This window comes from Alligator mississippiensis, chromosome 13 (genome assembly GCF_030867095.1).
Source record: "Alligator mississippiensis isolate rAllMis1 chromosome 13, rAllMis1, whole genome shotgun sequence".
In the NCBI taxonomy this organism is placed as follows: domain Eukaryota; kingdom Metazoa; phylum Chordata; order Crocodylia; family Alligatoridae; genus Alligator; species Alligator mississippiensis.
This window is the reverse complement of record NC_081836.1, coordinates 10155167-10174226: the sequence shown is the minus strand read 5'-3', so window position 1 is coordinate 10174226 and position 19060 is coordinate 10155167. Positions and strand designations below refer to the sequence as shown.

Sequence of the window (19060 nt, the reverse complement as noted above, 5' to 3'; positions counted from 1 at the left end):
GGGAGCCCGTTCCAGATTCTGGCAGCCCTCACCATAAAGATCTTCCTGATGTCTGCTCTCCATCAGTTTGTGACCACTGTTCCTAGTTACTCCAAAGGGTGTCCTGATAAATGGAGCATCTCCTATTCCTTGCTGCCCTCCACCGGTGCATTTGTAAGCAGCCACAAGATCACCTCTCAGCATTCTCTTGTGGACGCTGACGAGTTCTAGGGTCCTCAATGTCTCCTCTTAGGGCTTTGTCCGCAGGCCCCCAACCATGCGAGTGGCCCTCCTCTGAACCCTCTTGAGGTTATCCACATCCCTCTTGAAGTACAGCGCCCAAAACTGGACGCAGTACTCCAACTGCAGCCTGGCCAGTGCTGTATAAAGGGGAAGTATCACCTCCTTGGACCTGTTTGTCATGCACCTTCTAATACACGATAAAGCGTAGTTCTCTTTACTGATCGCTTCGTCACATTGACAACTCGTGTTCATCTTGGTGTCAACAGTGACTCCAGGATCCTTTTCTGCTGCTGTGCTGCTGAGAAGGTCCTCCCCCAGCCTGTAAAGCATGCTGGTGATTCCTTCTCCCCAGGTGCAGCATCTTGCACGTGTCCTTGAACTGCATCCTATTCTGTACTGCCCACTTTTCCAACCCGTCCAGATCCGCCTGGATTCGTTCCCTACCCTCTAGTGTGTTAACTTTCCCCTATCATTTGGTATCATCTGCGAATTTGGACTGAATGCTTTCCGCGCCCTCATCCAAGTCACTGAAGTGGTTGAACAACACAAGTCCAAGGACCGAGTCTTGTGGGACTCCACTGCCCACGTCTTTCCAGGTTGATACCGACCCATCCACCACCACTCTCTGGGTGCGACCCCCAAGCCGATTTGCCACCCACCTGACCGTGTAATCATCTGCGTCACAGCCGCTCGGTCTATCTGTGAAACTAGGATGAGATACCGTGTTGAAGGCCTTCTTAAAATCCAAGTAGATGACATCTACCTCAATTCCTGCGTCTAAGCATTTTGTGACCTGGTCATAAAAAGAAACAAGGTTAGTCGGGCACGATCTACCTGTTATGAATCTGTGCTGGTTGCCCTTCAGCATTGCTTTCCCTGCTGGACTCCGACAAATGTGATCCTTAATTTTTTCAAAGGTTTTCCCGAGGATAGAGATGAGACTAACCGGTATATAGTTACTCAGATCCTCCTTCCTCCCCGTCTTGAAAATAGGGACCACATTGGCCCTTTTCCAGTCCTCTGGGACCTGACCTGAGCACCATGAGTGCTCAAACAGCCGTGCCAGCGGCTCTGCTCTGACACGGGCCAATTCCTTCAGCACCCTTGGATGAAGTTCATTTGGCCCTGCTGACTTACGCATCCAGCCCCTCCAAGTGTCTCTTCGCTAAGTCAGCGCTAACAGTTGGTAGCCTGGTTTCCCTTTTGTGCCTGTCTATGGTCCAACTGGAATATTTGTCCTGATCTGTGTTCAGGAATAGAGAGGCAAAAAACTCATTGTCGTGTGTCCCCCCCCCAAATCTGTCACTAATTGCCCTAGTTTATCCTGTAGGGGTCCTATGCTACCCTGTGCCTTCTTTTTACTCTCTATATATCTGAAGAAGGACTTTTTGTTGCCTTCAGTTTTTGCTGCCAGCCTAAGGTCCATTTCTGCTTTGGTCTTTCTGCCTGCCTCCCTGCAAGTGCCGGCCAAGTAGGTGTACTCCACGTTGGTAGCTACTCCCTGCTTCCACAGCCTGTATTGCCTCTTCTTTTTTGCCCCTAGGCTTTCCTGGATTTCCCTGTTCAGCCAGGAGGGTTTCTTGGCCCCTTTGCCCCTTTTGCTGCTCAATAGGATTGTCTTCTTCTGCACCTGTAGGATTGCTCCGTTTAGGAATGACCACCCTTCCTGGACTCCCATCGCTCCAATGTTTATTTCTATATCAATATGCTTGATATCTTGGATAAGTCCTATGTATCTCATGTTTCCTCCATGGAAACTTATTTGTATTTTCACACTTGGAGAAACGCTCTGTTTAAAGAAAGCTAGAGACTCTGCTAGAACACTCTCCTGAAGATGCACCATTGCACATTTTATTGTCAGACCACTTTTCATCCAGAAAAGATCCTAAAGCACTTTATAAGCTGTAACCATAAAGAATCATTCAAAGTCGGCTCCTTTTGGTGCGGGCGAATCATAGCCAGGTAGATGTTTGGAAAGTAGCATATTTTACAACACTGGGAAGGGAGTTTTGGCTGACAGTTTTGGAGCAAATGCCTGCTGTCTCTTATGAAATGCTCCACAGAGTCTTTGCTATCTATGGAAATCAGAAAGGACTGTTTTTTTGGGGGTTTTTTAAGGCCACACATACAGTAAGTTTTATCTGTCTGAAGGAAGAGATGTTGAGTCAGCCTAGCTCTTACATTGTTTGGGCGTTTCAGAAAGTTAGACGAGGTCTCAAGGTAATTATACACACATTTAGCCCTGCTGTCTCTGACTTCTCTTTTTATTTAAAAACAAAACCAAACCTAAATGACCTTTTGCTATGCATTTAGTGACTGAGCATGTTGAACATCTATTGATTTTTGTCTTTCTTTTCCCAGCAGCTGATTTGCTTTTTGTAGGAAAATCAGAGGTGTGCGTCAGAGCTGTAAACCAAATACTATAAATTTTGTGTTAGCCTTGCAGGGGGAGCCCTATGAAATATTGTGGGCATGCACAGCAAGTGTAGAAAAAATAATTGGTGTGGGAAATCATGTAGCTTGATGCTTGAACTGCAGAACAGTTGCTTTTATAAAATTGGGAGCTGCAGACTACAATTAACTGTCATTAATTTTGTTGAATAGAAATATGTTCAATTTATTGTACAATCAGGAGCCAGGCTTGAATGAGTTTCAATAGATGAAATCTAAATTATACTGACAGTCCATTAAACAGCAGCAGAAACCCCTTAAAGAAAATGGATTCACTATGATACCAGTTTATAATAAAATCATTTGCCAAATAAGAACTACAGCCTAGGCGTCATGAATACTCCTGTGTGTTTCAAGTGAACACTGCAAATTGGTTGAACCATTTATTGAAGAACAGGGCTCAAGCACATTGTTTTCTGACAAGGAGCCAACAGTGTTGCTTGAAATCTGCTCAGCAGGAAGTGACACTAAAAGATCAGACTAGCAATTTGTTTGTTGTCAGCCATATGGGGAAAAGAGGTAACTTTATACCTCCCTACCTGTCATTGGTGATATTTTTCCTTTGAAAGCCATGCATATAATATTCCCAGCGCATTCCTCTCTTTGTATGTGTTTCTTAAACCTTGGTTATTAAAGCAGCATACTGTTTGTAGCGGCTGTAGTTAAAGGTCTGTTGGTGTTTCCATTTTCAGCAGATTGATAAGTCAGCCTTATTTGGAGAGAGGGCAAGATTCACTGAGCATGGAGAGACTAAATTTTTTTTGGATCAATTGAAAGGTACTGTATTGTAATACTAGCCTCTGCTCAGACTGTAATTTCTGGTATGTAGAATGTGTTTTTCCTTCTTGCTACACAATAAAACTGATTTTAAGAAGAGGGAAAAGGTAGTGCATTTTGAAGGCAGTGTCACTTGTTTGTGAACTTGCCTCCAGCAGACGTTTGTGTCTTCTTCCTCATAATTATTTTATTTTGCTGGGTGCATTCATTGTATGTGTGAATATAGTCCTTACCCCCAGAAGCAAAGTCCCTATTAATAAAAACCACTCTGTTTACTTGCCTGTTTTAAAGAATACATAAGTCTGCTCTAATGATGAGACGGTAGCTTTGATTTCCAAGGCTTCTCTGGAGACTGTCCTTTTAGGATTGCTCTGACCAGCACATAATGTGAACTTTATTTCTACTGCAGTGTTACCTAGCTATGCCACTTTTGGCCAAGCAGTGCATGCAGGCCCCTGTATGTGTGTGCGTTCATGTATGCACATGAACCTGTGTGGGCACCTATGCATGCCCACAGAAGATGGTCCCTCACCCAAGAGAGTTCACAGTCCAAATATGCAAGATGAGACGCAACAGGTGGTTGTAACATGCAGGCAAGGGAAGCATAAAGTTACAGTAAGATCACTACGATTAGCGTAATAAACAGTGGTTGTTACAGCACATCAGCTGGATGGCCCCAGGGCTCTCAAGTGGCGGCACATGTTCTGCTGGGGTATGGGAGTTTGATGTTCCATCCATTTACTTGACAAGAGATTTTTAAGACGGTAGTATGTAAGCTGCTAGGCTAGCCATTGTCCTCATTTTTCTTTTTTATTAAAGTTGCTGAGAAAGGGTGAGGGCAAGATTAGAAATCAAGCCTTATCTTTTCAGAATGTTAGATTCTTGAAGTTAAATATTTGATGGAAGGCAAAAATGAGAGCGCTAGCGATCCTAAGAGGAAACTGGGATGTCACTGCAGGGAAATGTGTATATATATTGGAGCTCAAGTTGCTTACAGCTAGACTTTGAAATGTAAGCTTGTGACTTGAAATGACGGGGAGGGGGGAGACTGTAGACATTCCTTGTTGGTGGCTTTCAAAGAATAGCTTTTCTGTGGAAGAAAATGCAGGACAGAAAGCTTAAGGCTTTTTTAGGCTTGGATGATGCAAGTGTTGACTCATATATTAGCTAAGACCTGAAAGGCTCCTAATTGTGGTGGTGTTTACTACATGCAACACATTAGAGAGAGAGGAAGGAGCTTCATGTACTGGGAAAGGCGAGGTGGTTTTGTTCTTTCCTTTACAAAAGGTTTCCTTAAGCCCATATGTTCCAGCTTTGATTTGCAAAGGAGCACGTGAGCATTATGGTAACCTTTTGGCATGGAGACACCTGGGATGAACACCCATATACTCAAAAGCATAATGAATCGGTAGCATGTGTCATGGAAATGTTTCCTGGCTCCAAATTGGAGGGGGAGATTTGACAGCTGGTATTTCAATCTGTAATGGTTTGTGTGAAAGAAGGAAGAAGCCAAATGCACTGGTGGCAGAAGACAAGCAGTGAATCCCATCAGCTGTGCTTTATGGCTTTCTTACGTTGCAGCGATGAAGGTAATGAAGCCTCTTTTTTTCCTCCTGTCAACTCAGCCAAGGCAGCGCCTTGGAAGCATGGTGGGTAACAAGGCATAGGCCTGGGGAGTGTCTGCCGCCAGCAGCTCTCATCGCCCCAGCTGAGAAGACTGCAATCTGTGCCTGCAGGCCAAAGGACTAGTGCCTTGCGTTTCTACCATCAATGTAGTTTTGTGCGAGGGACAGAAGAGAAGCAAGCAGCAAAAGAGGAGCAAGGATGGAGTAGTGGAGGCCTGGGAACTAAGTAGTGTAGAGGCCGTGAAAGTCTTTAAATGTAAGGATAGTCATTCTGAAGTGGTCCCGGATAAGAACAGCGCGCCAAAGAGATGCTGCAGTCTGTGCTGCTGTGGATACCTCTCGGGCCACTGCGCGATGTAGGGCAGAGGCGTTCTGCAAGGCAGGGCTGAAGACAGCTGGGGCTTGAAGAAAGAGGTTACAATAGTCAAAGCATAACAAGGAGCAAGCAGCAGGTGTGAAGTCAAGACAGCGTTGTTCATGGGCATTTATCGTGCTATCCCGTTGCATTATGCTTTGCAGGAGACTTGGCGTGTTGAAGCTTCTGTGCAGATGCAGTGCCCTGCAGCTGCAAGATGTCAGTAGCTGTGGCTGAGTTAGTCCATTGCTTGTCAGACTGGATTCTGGAAGGACAGACGGATGATTCACTCAACCTAGAGGTGTAGACGCGAACTGAAATGGCTGATTTGCTATTTTGGTCCGTTTTACACAAATGTCCGTGTAATTGAGGTATCTGGTAGGGTTTCCTTGGATGTTCAGTTGTCTTGTGCGTTGTGCATCATACACAACGAGGTGTAGACAGAGCACTGAACTGCTTGATAGCAAGGAACATTTCACTTGGCAAATCCATTTTTGGAGAGCAGTTAGTTTTGTAATGAATTTAGGGCTGTGTTAAATATCTCCCGAACAGAAGGTGATCAAGTGTTAGATAATGGGGGCAGGGGGAAAAAGAAAAGATCTCCCCCCTGCCCCCAAAAGTATCTTGCAAGAACAAGGAAATGTCTGAAATGTGGGGCTTACTGGGAATCCTTAGCTAAATTAGTGGCTGTTAAGGCAAGTGCCCGCAGTGTTCTTTGAGTTGGCTGTTAAGAAGATTGCATACAGGTTCATTGTGTGCTGCAGCATGACAGATGGCTTTAGTCTATGATTTCCTAGGCAGAGAATACCTATTGCTCAATTTATATAAACCTGTTGATCAGCAAAGTGGTTCAGAAGCACCTACGTTTTGACAGCGTGAGGGCACTGCTGTTTGGTTTATGATTTTTTAGAGCTACTTTTTGGCTTTCTCTTCCTCCTGAAGAATGGGTCATCATTTGCAGATGGTGCCAAGTGGCCACAAAACTGAACTGACTTTAAGGTGGTGAGAAAATGTCAAACCTGGCAATTTCATATGAAATGGGATCCTTCATCCTTACTACATTTCATTGTGTAAAATTTTACAGGGATCTGAGATCAGTGAAAAATGGGTGCATATAACCAGGTGTGACTCCATAATAAACTCTGTTTTGTCGACACTTTCATACTCTTAAGTTGCGTCTACCTAGGGATGTTGCATTGAAACAACTAGTTCAGTCTTCTTAATATCCCTGACGTGCATACATACATAGCTATATCCCTACCCTCATCCTGTTCAAATTATTGGGCATCTTGGGCTGTAGTAGTCTTCCTTGGGACAGGAGTAAACCCGCTTTGCTGTGAGTTTCTTCTCTTACTTTTGTGTGGATGACATTCCTAATTATCCTGCTTTTGGTGGTCCTCCCAACTCCCAGAGTCCATTGCTTTGTGCCTATGTCAACATGTCTTCATGCCTGTGTCAGCATGTCTTGCATTGCTTCTGCGTCATTCTGACTGGACCTCTCTTTTTAACTACTACTTTGTGGTGCAGGGCACTTCATTGCTCATGTACCTCTTCTGGCAGGCATGCTTCTTTCACCTTTGTTTCTGTACGGGTCCTTTCAGAAGTCTTGCTCATTTTCCCTCTTTGAAGAGTTGCATCTGAAAAAGTCACAGGCATGTTGGCATTGATAAGACCCTTGGAGCGAACGAAGGCAAGGCGGCATTCTCATAGCTTGTCCCCGCACAGAATCAAAGCACAAAAAAGTTTTGGCTGAAGTACTTGAGGGCAAGGGATCAGAGCAGCACTTATGGTAGTGTTTCTACTAGCTGCCCATGCTATGAAAAACCAGATGATGTTTTTGCAAGTAGTGCTACTGCAGGACCAGAGAATGAAAGCTCCACTCGAGAGCACCTCAGACATCAAGGCAAGCAAATAAATGCCCACTGAAAGTTATTCTGACTCCACATACGTCCTGGGATCCAAACAAAAGAAGAATAGCAGAGAGACAGAAATTATGACCTGTCAGATTTGGACATTTATGCAAGAACCTAATGTGGACAGCCATGCCGAAACTAATAAAGAAGAGAGCTCCACTATCAGCCGGCCTGACAACGTTGCGGCAGGGAGTGGTATCAGTAAGCAATGTGTGTCCTTATAAAATTACACACCAGGTATAAATTACTTTGTCTTGGTGTTATGTTTCCCTTCAGGGCGGATCTATAGGAATCATTTTCTACTGGTTCAGTACTGAACACCTTCCTGTAGGCTTTGAAGGAAAAATGTTTTACAGTCTCAAAGGGAGCCCGGGGGGTGGGTTCCTGAAGGCAGTGTTGTGATGAGATGTTTCCTGGAGCTTCCTCAGAGGTCTGAGAAATGGAGCACAATCTCCTGGAAAGGGTCTTGACAAAACCTAAGTCAACAGCTGTGATGGGTCACCTTTTATTATAGAGATCCAGCACTCCGCCCAACTTCCCAAACGTCCTGCAAACTACTGGGAAACATACCCTTTTGAGGCCAGTGTCTAATCCACCAAATCATGGGGCTTTCCCGTGACATTCACCCCTCCAAAGGAGTTGGAGAAGGTGAACATTTTTAGCCATATCCTTGCAGAAGCTTGAGAACTCCTTATTTGACTGTGCTCCTATTCCTGTGGTCTACTGTTGGCACCATGTTGTTTGGGTTTTGCTCCTTGCAGAAAAGCAGTGCATTCGTTACCTATGACTTTTAATAAGAGTTTAATAAATACTTTTTGGCACATCAACTGAAAAATTTCACTGAGGTGTAGCCAACCCATAAATGACAGAGTAAAATTAGACAAGTATGGTACCTTGATTACTGTACATTGATTAGATAGGGATGCCCCCAGCTTCCATAGTAGGAATGCACTGCAGTCCTGACCTCGCTTCTGTGATTAGAGGCATTTTTGTTGAGGTGCCTTCCTGAGCTTTTCATAATATTCAGAAAGTCTGCTCCCATCCATCCACCAGAATGTCTCCCTGACTTCAAAATGCAGCAGACGTTTGCCACATGATGAACTCAAAGAGAAACATCCCACCTTTGCATAAACTGTTGTCACCTGCCCATTGATTCTTTAGACCAGGGGTGCTTAGCTTTTGGCCCGCATGCCAGTCCAGCCTGTGGAGCCATAGTGTCCAGCCCACAGGTTGGGCAGTTTGTCAGTAGGGTAGCAGTGGCAATACTGCTTCCTTCTCCTGCTTCCAAATTCCCAACCCCTGCATGGAGAATTGGAACTGGGTCAGGCCCCTTCTTCCTGCATGACCAGGATGGGCTGGGCCCATGCCCCATTCTCCTTGCGGGGCTGGGCCATGCCCACATCACCCCCACGTGGTAGGGTAGGGACTGGGCCATACCCTCTTCCCCCTGTACGGCTGGACGGGCCCCGTCACATCTACTCTGGGGGCTGGACTGGGGCCACCAACTGGATCTGGTCTGCAAATGGACAGGGTATCTGGCTCACTGGCCAAAAAGGTTGAGCACCATTGCTCTTGACAGAGCCATCCCTAGGGGTATGCGAGGCCTGAGGCATATCAGCCTGTGTGGGGATAGGGGTGGCAACTGCCCACAGAAGCTGGTGATTCACCCCCTCCCTGCAGGGATGGCCCTTGACTCACACTCCACTGGCCTTCTCCGATTACTCAGGATAAGCTAAACTTGTTGTTCATGCTCTTTAATCCAGTGAAGCACAGTGCAACTTGGATGTCCCAGGATGATGGGAAGAAGTACAGCTCCCTGAATATCCGTAGTAATCTAGGGAGAAAGTGTACTCATCTGTTACAGCAAATAGTTAGTGTGTGGAATGATCCTGGCATTGTGGTCCTTTTCCAGACTATTCCTTTCCAACATTGATGAATCTTCCAAAATGATCAATAAGGCTTTGCTGCCTCATAGAGGAAAAGCCCCTTCTTATTTATGAAGTATCTGGTAGGTGTGGGGGCGAGGAAGAGGCCCGTTCCAAATCAGTAGCTCCTATGTAGTTTGGGAATCTCATCCATAATAAGCTACTGACAAGTTTGACATAGCAAACAAAGTAGCACCTTCCTCACATGGTACTGCCATCACCAGCATCCCAAGACTTAATTTACCAATGCCAAACTAGTTTGCTTGTGAAGAATAGCAGTTGGATTTGGTGACCTTCTATGTCATGACGACACCAAGTCTGTGCAGGGGTTCAGAGCCAGATCCACGTGCCTGCACCATGCTTATAATTCTTCTTGTATGAACGACTGTAACAGTCAGGGATCTCAGGAGTGCTTGACAACAGCTTGAAAATGGTGTCGGAAAAATTAATGGATGCCAGGAAAGGAATTGTGCAGGTTGCTGTCTGACCCCAGTCCCAGAATGCTGTAGTGTCCATTAAGCTAGTCTGTGTTGCACTGTGAGTAAATCATGGACTTAAGTGGTAAAACGTTGCACCACGAGATATTTGTCCAGGATACCAAGCAGTTAATTTGAGTAAGTGCGAAACTGTGTACATGGAGCAATTAATACAAGATGTACCTTTAAGCTGGGATACCAGGGAGGTGTGAGCTTTTTCAGTTTGATGTTGTTAAATTGCTTTACCTAGAGCAAACCAACAAGATCCATGTGACACGCCATTGTAGACATGGCTATAATGATGGCCAGAAAAGCAGTGTGGTGCATGACAGTTTACATGCCTGCTTCTCGGGCGGTGCTGTGAGTTAATCGATTAAAGTTCGCAGAAAGCTTTGAAATTTTGGTGTCATGTATGTGTGTTATTCATTACTAGGATTATGGGTCTTGCACTTCTCATTCATGGCCCTTTATGGTCCATTACATAATCATTTTTTGGGCTTTTAAAACTTGCACTGCTGCTGCAGCTGTTCCTGTCAGTTTAGTAAATACACCATTCGGTTTGGGAAACTTCAGAAATGCAAGCTGTATACCTGATGGCTGGAAACAACTCTGCATAGCTCCTTTGAGAGATTGAGGTCCATAATACAAGAGCAGATTTACACTTCTCCCTTTTTTTTAAAGTGAATTTTAGTTTTGTTTGTTCTTGACCCAACAGATTCATACAGGAGGTGGCAATCTGCTTGCAGCACAGTAGGCTGGTCATGCTGAAACTTGCTGCTAATTTGTTTTGTTAAAAAAGGCTACTGGAAATGAACAGTGGCAGACTTTTAAACATGCATAGCTTGGCTAATTTTCCACAGCCACCTCCTCGGTGACATGAAGCATTTGCTGAACGTGCCGATTTTTAAATCATTTGGCTGCTAACCTCTTTGTGGAGTAGGCTGTAGGAGATGGGGAGAGAGAGATAGTGTCACTTGCCCTCCCAACCATGTCTACCCCACTGCTATAATTTTAGGGCAGTGTTAAGGAGGCAGGTTTGATTTAATGCACTGGGTGTGGTTGTTCTCTCCTCTTCTGTCTTTTCCCTTTTATTATCTGAGTACAGTCCTCTCACTGTTAAGAGAGCTTGAAGCTCACAAAGGCTGAATCCTGCTGGCTGCCTGCAACTTCAGTGATGTCTCCTTGTAGCTGGGTTCTGTCCTCCTTTGTGACATACCGCTACTCTGTTTTTTGGAGTCATCTATAAGCTGACTTGCATTTTGATTTACAACCAGCGAACACCTGGTGAGAGACTGGGAGGGAAGGGGGGGAAGCAGCTGGTTTGAAAGAGATTCTTTGGGCATTTTAACACAAAAGCAAATCTTTTAGAAGATGCCAGAAGAGGCCAGGACTAAACTTGGCTATGAGAGGCAGCAAACATGACTGACGTGCTCCACCATTAAGCCTCGCTGCAAACACCTGGGGAATCCCTCACAATCCAGTGTGATAAAAGCACCGGTTCAAATCCAAGTAGATTTGCAGGCATTTCTTCAAACGGATGCTTCCATTTTATTTTGTGACGGCAAGAACGCATCTCAAACCTTTTACTGAACATTTGTGTATCTGAAGCTGGCCATCGCCATTATTTTTAGCTAACGTAAATAGTTAGAAAAAAACCCTTTTTGGTTTGAGACTCGCACGTCAGATTCCAGTCCGAAATGTCAGTGCTCTAAACCCCTAAAATTAGATGTTTATAATGGGAGCGTCGACTCAAAGCACTGCTATAATTTTCTTCTCACTTTATCTTATAAATGAGTCAAGAAGCTAGGTCAGAACAGGGCATTCTTTCAATTTCTGTTGTCAATTGGAGACAAGCTTGACTGATGCCGATAAAATTATGAATTCAGACTGCTCCAGATTCTAATCCCTCTGTGTTTTTATGACTCTGTCCATAAAATAAGCAATAGGTTTTGTAGCTCTTTTTTTTTTTTTAAATCCATTGTGCCAAGCTCATCTGACTTTATCAAATGCTGCCACAAAATGATTAACAGTCCAAGTCCTGATGGATAGAGACTGTTGTGATAAAGTAGCCTGCTTTACAAATAATAGTGCTGGGTGTAGGAATTTGACATATGGATTTACAGGCTTTGGATCAGTCAGTTGCCATGGTTACTTTATAAACACTCAGCAGGAAGTGATTTTTTGTTCTGTAACAAGGCATAAGCATTTAAGGAAACGGAGGAAGGCTGCTCCCCTCCGCCAGTCCAGATACAGGGCTATTCCTCGATGGGGGGCTATTGCTCGAAGGATTTAACCAGCCACCATTGGTTTTGTTTGCTGCGCTGTTGATACAGCCCATCCCTTCTCTTTGTTCTGCAAACCTAGACTTCCATCTTCCTTGAGTGGATTTAATTTTTCATGCAGATTCAACGCAGCATTTAGGAAAGAAGAAAAGTGTCTTAGAAAGGAAGAAAACCGTCTGTCCATAATTTCAGTGCTTAAAAGGGCTTGGTTTTCTTTTTAATCTGAATAACACTTCTCAGATAAAACTGCCTAGGGTCCTGGACACTTGAGCTCTCACTGTGGCTGGAGGTTGTTATAGGTAGTCTCTGACCATCAAAGTGATTGAGTTGTTTGATACCATACAAGTCCTTTAGGGATGTGGGCCGCTATGAGTGGCACTTGCCAGCTTGGAAGTTACTTGCAGTGCATGAGGGAAGGTGACTCTGCGTTTAATCCTTCATGGGTTTGGATGCAACCCTGAATTGCAACCTTCTGGAGTCAGGGGTCTTTTCCACTCTAGATGAAATACAGCTGTTGTATTCAGGGCTCAGGAGGCTAAGAAACCTACTTCTTGCCTTCTGTAGCTGAGCTGAGCATGCAGTTCAGCTTCCGCTCATTGTGCTTTAGTGCTTGACGAATTGGTGGAGGTTAATTTCCATCATGCCCTGGAAAGCAGCCACTGCTGTCACTGTCCCCTTCCTGCCCTGCATCTCTTCCCTTGCCCTCCAACCCACAACCAAAAAGGTTGCTTTTCATCAGGCAGGTTTTGCCTAGATTGAGTCATGCATCCGGGCCTGGTAGAGCCGACAGGAAATGTGTTAACCCCATGTAACACTTCCTTTCTCAACTGGTGCTTTTTTTAAAATTGGCTTTGATATGTAGGGGAGGGAGCGGTTCTCTACCTAGGCCCATGTGTAATCTGCCTGGAAATGTTGAGTGGTAGTCTGGACACCAAAGTTTTGGGAATATTTAGGGTATACATGGGGAAAAATAGTTGGTTAGGCAGTGGAAAATTCCCTATTACCGCAGTTTGAGCGAAACGATAAAACTGGGCTCCTCACCACTTTCAGTCCTGGAATATACCCCAGAAGTAGTAGAGACGCTTAAAAACTGTCATCCGTTGCCTTTCAGGTTAGATAATTGTGTTCTAGAAACTTAGATCAAGTGTAGGCAAGCTTTTCTGGCTGGAGTAACTCCCCCTGGATGAGATGTGGACGGGCAGGCGCTAGGTCCTGGCCAGTGTTCCTTCTGGTCTCTGCAGCAGCGGGAGGAGAGGTGGCCGCCAAAGTCCTCCAAAGCAAGACATCCACCGGTTGAATCCAGTGGCTCTGTGGACCAAATCCCATAGGTTGACAGTCCCTGACTTAGATGCTTCCTGAGCTGCAGTTTAGAAGTGCTTCTGTAGGGTGCTGTTGATCTTCCTCCCGCCCCCCTCGGAAGTCGCTGCATTTCATTGGGAAGAGAAGGAATTCCTCAGTACCACTTGGTTATTTAGAAACCAGTAGTATTTATGAAACCCCGTGTCCTTCAGCAAGAATGGCTCTGCATCACTGTGAAATATGTATTATTATGACAATCTACCCCCAACCCAGCTATTGGTTAAGCACATGAACTAAAAAGAGCTATTGCTTTTTTTCTTGTATTTTTCTTTTACAGTTATTAGCTTTTGAAGGCAATGGAAAAAACACTGCTTTTATCTTTCAGCACCTGAGGTTTTTGGGGTTTTTTTTCTGTAAGACCTACATTTTTTTTGTAGAAGCGCATGCAATTTTGCGGAGAGTGATAGATAGGGCAGCTCATGTGTATAGCATATTCCAGCATCTGAGCGAGTAGTTATCCATGGGAGTATAAATGAAAAGAGCATAGTGACTTTCCATGAAATATTTGCTTGGCTTTGGGAACAACATCTCTGCTTTCTAGCAAGCTGTGTGGATTTTCCCAATTCTGAAGTCATTACCATTAATCAGGCAGTTCTTTCTCCATTCAGCGCTGTACTTTTTCCCCCTCAGTCAATGCTTTTGCTGTGATTCTTGCCAGGATTGTGTGTGTAACACAACAGACCTCATTTTACAGCAACCTTTTAAAGTCCAGTTGTCAAAAGCAAACACAAATAATTACTCAGCCACTGTCATGTCAAACGTAATTTGAGGAAGGTCTGCTCTTCCCTGAGGAAATCTAATTTAGTTTACTGCATTCCAGCTATGATTGGTTGTCTTGGTTTTCTTTACAATTAGAAAAGAAAATATGCTTGTGTTAGGTTTTTAATAGTGGGTGAACCACAAGGGATTCGCTTAGTTTCCTGCCTTGTGTTGGTCTGGTTCACAGGTTATGACCCGGTCATTATACTAGCTAGATTCCAGACAGTCTTATATGAGTTCATTTGTTTTCCTAACAAAATGTTCATTCAAATCAAAGTTAATTTTTATGCAACTATTTCTTTACTTATCATAATAAAGCATCTAGCTTCTATTTTTAGATGAAGCTTGAAATAAATTACATGTTATGCTAATGAGCATTATGGGTTTTTTTTTCCCCAGTCTAAGCTGTTTTCTGTAGAACCTGTTTTGTATTCTTGCTTTAAAGCACAGAAGTTAATTGCCATTATTTTAAAATCTTTCTTTTTAAAGATTGCGTGTACATTGAAAGTCGCCGGCCGAACACCCCATACTTCATCTGCAGCATTCAAGACTTCAAACTGGTAAGCACTACTTCTTGTGATCCCCCCACCCCGCTCCACCCACCCCCCATCTCTGCCTTTTAGTCTTTTTTTCTCTTAATTCTTCCTTGAGTAAACTAGCAACTGCTTTGTCACTCCTGAGGCAGTAAGCTGCAATAAGAGCCAGCTGGTTGCTTGGGGCATACAGAATTGAAATCACAGGCCAGGGGTTGTCAGCCAGGGGTATGTGTACCCCTGGGGGTACTTGGGAAGCTCCCAGGGGGTACGCGGTAGCAGCGCGGAGCACTCCCTGTTCTGCCACCGGCACTTGTGGTTTTGCTGCCACTGTTTCTGGTTTCACTGCTGTGCACGGGGGACCCCCCACCTCCCTCGTTGATCGGCTGCCAGGGACTCCCTGCTTCTCGACTGGCCGCCGGGGGTACACCAACCAAAAACAGGTTGAAAACCCCTGTCATAGACCATTTCACCAAAACTGTATTCTAATCCTCATACCTACCCTCTTATAGTATTGCCTACTGGCAGCTACTGTTTTTGGCTAAAAACCTGAATTGAATAGTGCCTAGATATTGCAATATGCTGTTGGGTTCCACGTAACCAGGGTGCTAAAGATGGAGATGTGCGGGCTATTGAGCTTTTCTTTTTGGGAGCCTGTCAAACTACTTTGTTACTGACTGACTGTCACTTGAGGACTTAACCCCATCATCTCCTCCGTAAGGGCAGCCTACCTTGGAAATTCTTTGGTGTCATTAAAAAAAAAAAAAAAAAAAAAAAAAAAAATCACTTGAATCCTGTTTCAGTGCTTTCCATCCTTAAATGAATCTTGAGTTCAAGGGCACATGTTGGAGAACAGTTGGAAGCTTGAAAGAGAATATTTTCCATACATAAATTATGCACTTGAAATAAGGTTAAGCAAGTCCCAATATAAGTCGTTAGTAGGCTACACATTTTTATTACAGTGAGAATATTGAAGGAAACCTCCAAGTGCCTTGCCTAGACCTTACAAGGGTGGTGTCTATATTTTGTCCCTTCCTTGCAACCGCCAAGATGCACCGTGTACAGCGAACTTAGGTCCTTAACTGAGGATCTTTTTTGGTTGCTTATGTGTTACAAATGTTTGTATCATTAAAAGTTAAAATAATAAATAATTACTGGCACAGGGTGACACATTTAGTTTAGATTACCCACCATCTGTTTCCATTAAAGGTTTCCTTTCCTTTTCCTGACTCCTTCCACCCCCCCTCCCTTCTGGTTAATTTTGCAAGGCTGTAGAGCAGGAGAACATGTTCTTTCCTTTCCCCTGTCACATTGATAGCTTCAATATTGATGTCCATGTGAATTTTTTTTTTTTTTTGCCTGCAGTTCTCCATTATTTACAGTACTCATCTTTTTAGGTAATTTTCACAACTTGGCATCTCTGAAACCTGGCAGTTGCCTGCTTCCTGAACAAGTTTTTGTTGTTGCTTTCACATTTGCTGCTTTTGCTGTGATCTCTAACAAGTATAATGCTGTTACACCATGAAAAAAAAACTTGAGTGGAGGGGAAAAAAAATGTGAATGTTGGCTTTTATCTACCAGGTTCTAATAATGCGTTAAGCCCCATTTGTACAATTTTTGCACATTAGCAGGTGCCTTCATGTTTGAACAGAATCTCTCATGAAATGCTGAATTACAATGTGATAGTTGCCATTCTGGGCAGAAGTTCCTGCTGAGTTACAGTAATTGCTCAGGGTATTAACAGCAATAAAAGCTGAAGCTTCTGTTGTCAGTAGTGGTCTAGTACAACATATTAAAGCTGTCTGCAAAACAATGTGGGAAGCAGAGTGCAATATGTTTTGATACCTTTTTTTTTTAAATCTCACATAGTGTTGTGTCTTACTCTTACTCTTCCTCCCCCTACTAGCAGAGTATATAATGATATCAATTCTCTTGATCTGTGTATGGAAAGAATATAGCTTATGTATGCTTATTCTCCTATTCACCGACTCTTTAATTCCCCTGATGAGTGTGTCACTGAAGTCACAGGCATAATGATCTTCTAGAAAAGAAACCTGATGTTGGTGTGGCTAACAGAATGGATTTGCATTACGTTTGCCAAGGTTGGTGTGACTGATGTGGGGGAAAGGGTAAGAGGTACAGTGGAAAGGATACTTAATCTCTTTCTCCCCCTGTCAGATTCTAGCAAGAAAACACAATCTTGTTTTGCACTTAGTAAAGCATGCCGAGTGAAGCAGGGAATCAAAAATCAACAGCTTTGAAATGTCACCAACTAATTAAGTATGTTATCTTCTTGGTTATCATAAAGTAAAAGTGGGTTTGGCTGCACAGTTAGGTTATTCATTTAGTAACTATTCCTTTCATCTAAGTGCTCTTCCAGTGCTCATTGTACAGTCCAGGCACAGGACTCTTTCCAGTTTCTTTTGCTGCAAGAAGGGATGGGAAGAAGAGGGAGCTTTGTGTTTTGCCCCCAGAGGTGAAGTGACTGCTCTAAGATGGCAAAGCAGGTTGGAGACAGAGCTGAGCGTGGATTTCACAGCTAGACTTTCGGTTTAGCACTGAGCAAGTTAGGTTAGCCAGTTATCTGCAGGCCATTATGTACTCATGAAATGTACCCAGGAGTTTAAATTAGGCTCTGACCTTCATCTGAGGTCTCAATTCATCACTGAATTGTTCACAGTACTACAAAGTCTGACACCCAGTAATTTCAGTCAAGCATCCAAACCTTCCCCCACTTCAAAAACAGAAAGAAAAATGGAGGGGAGGGGAGGAATGGGAAAACTACCCAAAAGAAGAGTTCAGATGTAATCTTGAATTGGTTGACATCTTAATTTAACAGACTTTCCCACTTTCACTTTAATAAACTTTTTATCAGAATGACTGATGGTGTAATTAAAACTTTTCTGCTGTTTCGCCTCTGCTAATATTGGAGTGAATTAGCAAGAGACGCACAGGGTGAGACTCAGCTTGATGGATTTGTAGGGACTGAGCTGCTGATACCACCTTTGGAAGTGATAAGCTTGCATGGCAAGCGCCAGGAATTATTTTGGAACGGCATCTAGTCTCCTCTCCAGATTGCACTGCTGAGAAGAAAGAAACCAGCGTCATCCTCTTTACATGCTCTTTCCATCTCTCCTTGTCATAGCATGCATAACAGTATGTTTTCTCACATTACTATATTACACTTACACTACAAGTCCCTGTTTTAACACATCAGCTCTGCTAAACGAGATACTAGAGGAACAGCTCTTTTCATTTCCTGAAGCACAATTACATCTCACCAATGGTTATTAAATTCCAGTGATAAAACTTTAGCTGCTCCTGTTGTTCTCTTTGTAAAATGTCTCTACTGCTGTCCTGGTTATGATTTTTGCTTCGCTTGGAGAACAGCACTGAAGTAAGAGTTGTTTTAGTCTCTTCATGAACTGCTTCTCAAGAGTTAGGATAAAATGGAGCTAGTAGTAGTAAGTTGTGTGCGTTTGGGGGGAGCCGATGGGACATTGGTGTTTTGGCTTCCTGGAGCCTGCACCTGTGGTAGGAAGCAGTTGTGGCATGGGGCTACAGGGGAGAGAAACACCCAGGACCCAAAGGTCCTGCCCCCACTCAGGGAGGATAGTGCTGTCTAGCAGGTCAAGCTGGAGCTGCCCCAGGGGATTGGATTCCCCAACATACTGTTTAAAGGCTTCTCACTTGAGATGTGGAGTGAATACTTCAAGCTTTTTCTTCTTTTGTACCTAAAACTCAAGCCAGGACTAGAGGTTGTAGGTGATGCGAGTCAGAGGCACTCACAAAGTGATTTGGCAATTCTAGTAAGACTTTGTCGAGCAGTGTCTTGGATCGTAGTTGTGCTCTTCTGTTTCTGGCATTCCTGTGCTGCCTGTCACCTTCAGTATTCATGGATGCATAAAAATAACCCTTTTGAGTTGTGAAATAAAGCATTATGTACAACATGGTGCAGGGTGGGCAAAACATGGCCCACCAACTGATTATAGGTGAGTGGCTGCAAAGTCATGGGATCCAGCCCGTGGGGAGCTGGCGGCTCCAGCTGCTGGTGGGCGGGCTCCCATGTCCCGGCCCCATCCGGAGCTTACACTAGCTTCCAACACACACCTGCATCCTGCTGGGCAGGCCACCTCCCTCTCGCTGCTGCAGCCACCTGGAACCTGCTGGCAGCATCCACAGCTAATGCCAGTGCCCACCTGACGCTGCTTCCGGCGCGTGGCAGGAGCTGGTGTAAGGTGTGGACAGTGCCGGGACTTAGTGGATTTGGGGTATTCAGGGACAGTTTGGGTGGGGAGTGGGGAGGGAGGAATGGTGTGGGCAGGCCCGGAGGCGACACTGGTGGTGGCGGTGGGGAGGAGCTGCAGTACAGATCTGACGTGG

The 19060-nt window shown here is 44.3% G+C and overlaps 1 protein-coding gene across 3 annotated transcripts in view; it reads left to right on the top strand.

Annotated features, from left to right (window-relative positions):
• Positions 1-19060, top strand: part of RERE (arginine-glutamic acid dipeptide repeats) — a 378810-nt gene that overhangs the window by 144645 nt on the left and 215105 nt on the right. For all 3 annotated transcript variants that reach the window (XM_059716439.1, XM_059716437.1, XM_059716438.1), the window contains exon 3: positions 14634-14704. In XM_059716439.1, the coding sequence (XP_059572422.1) occupies positions 14634-14704 (71 nt within the window). The remainder of the gene's footprint in view (positions 1-14633; positions 14705-19060) is intronic.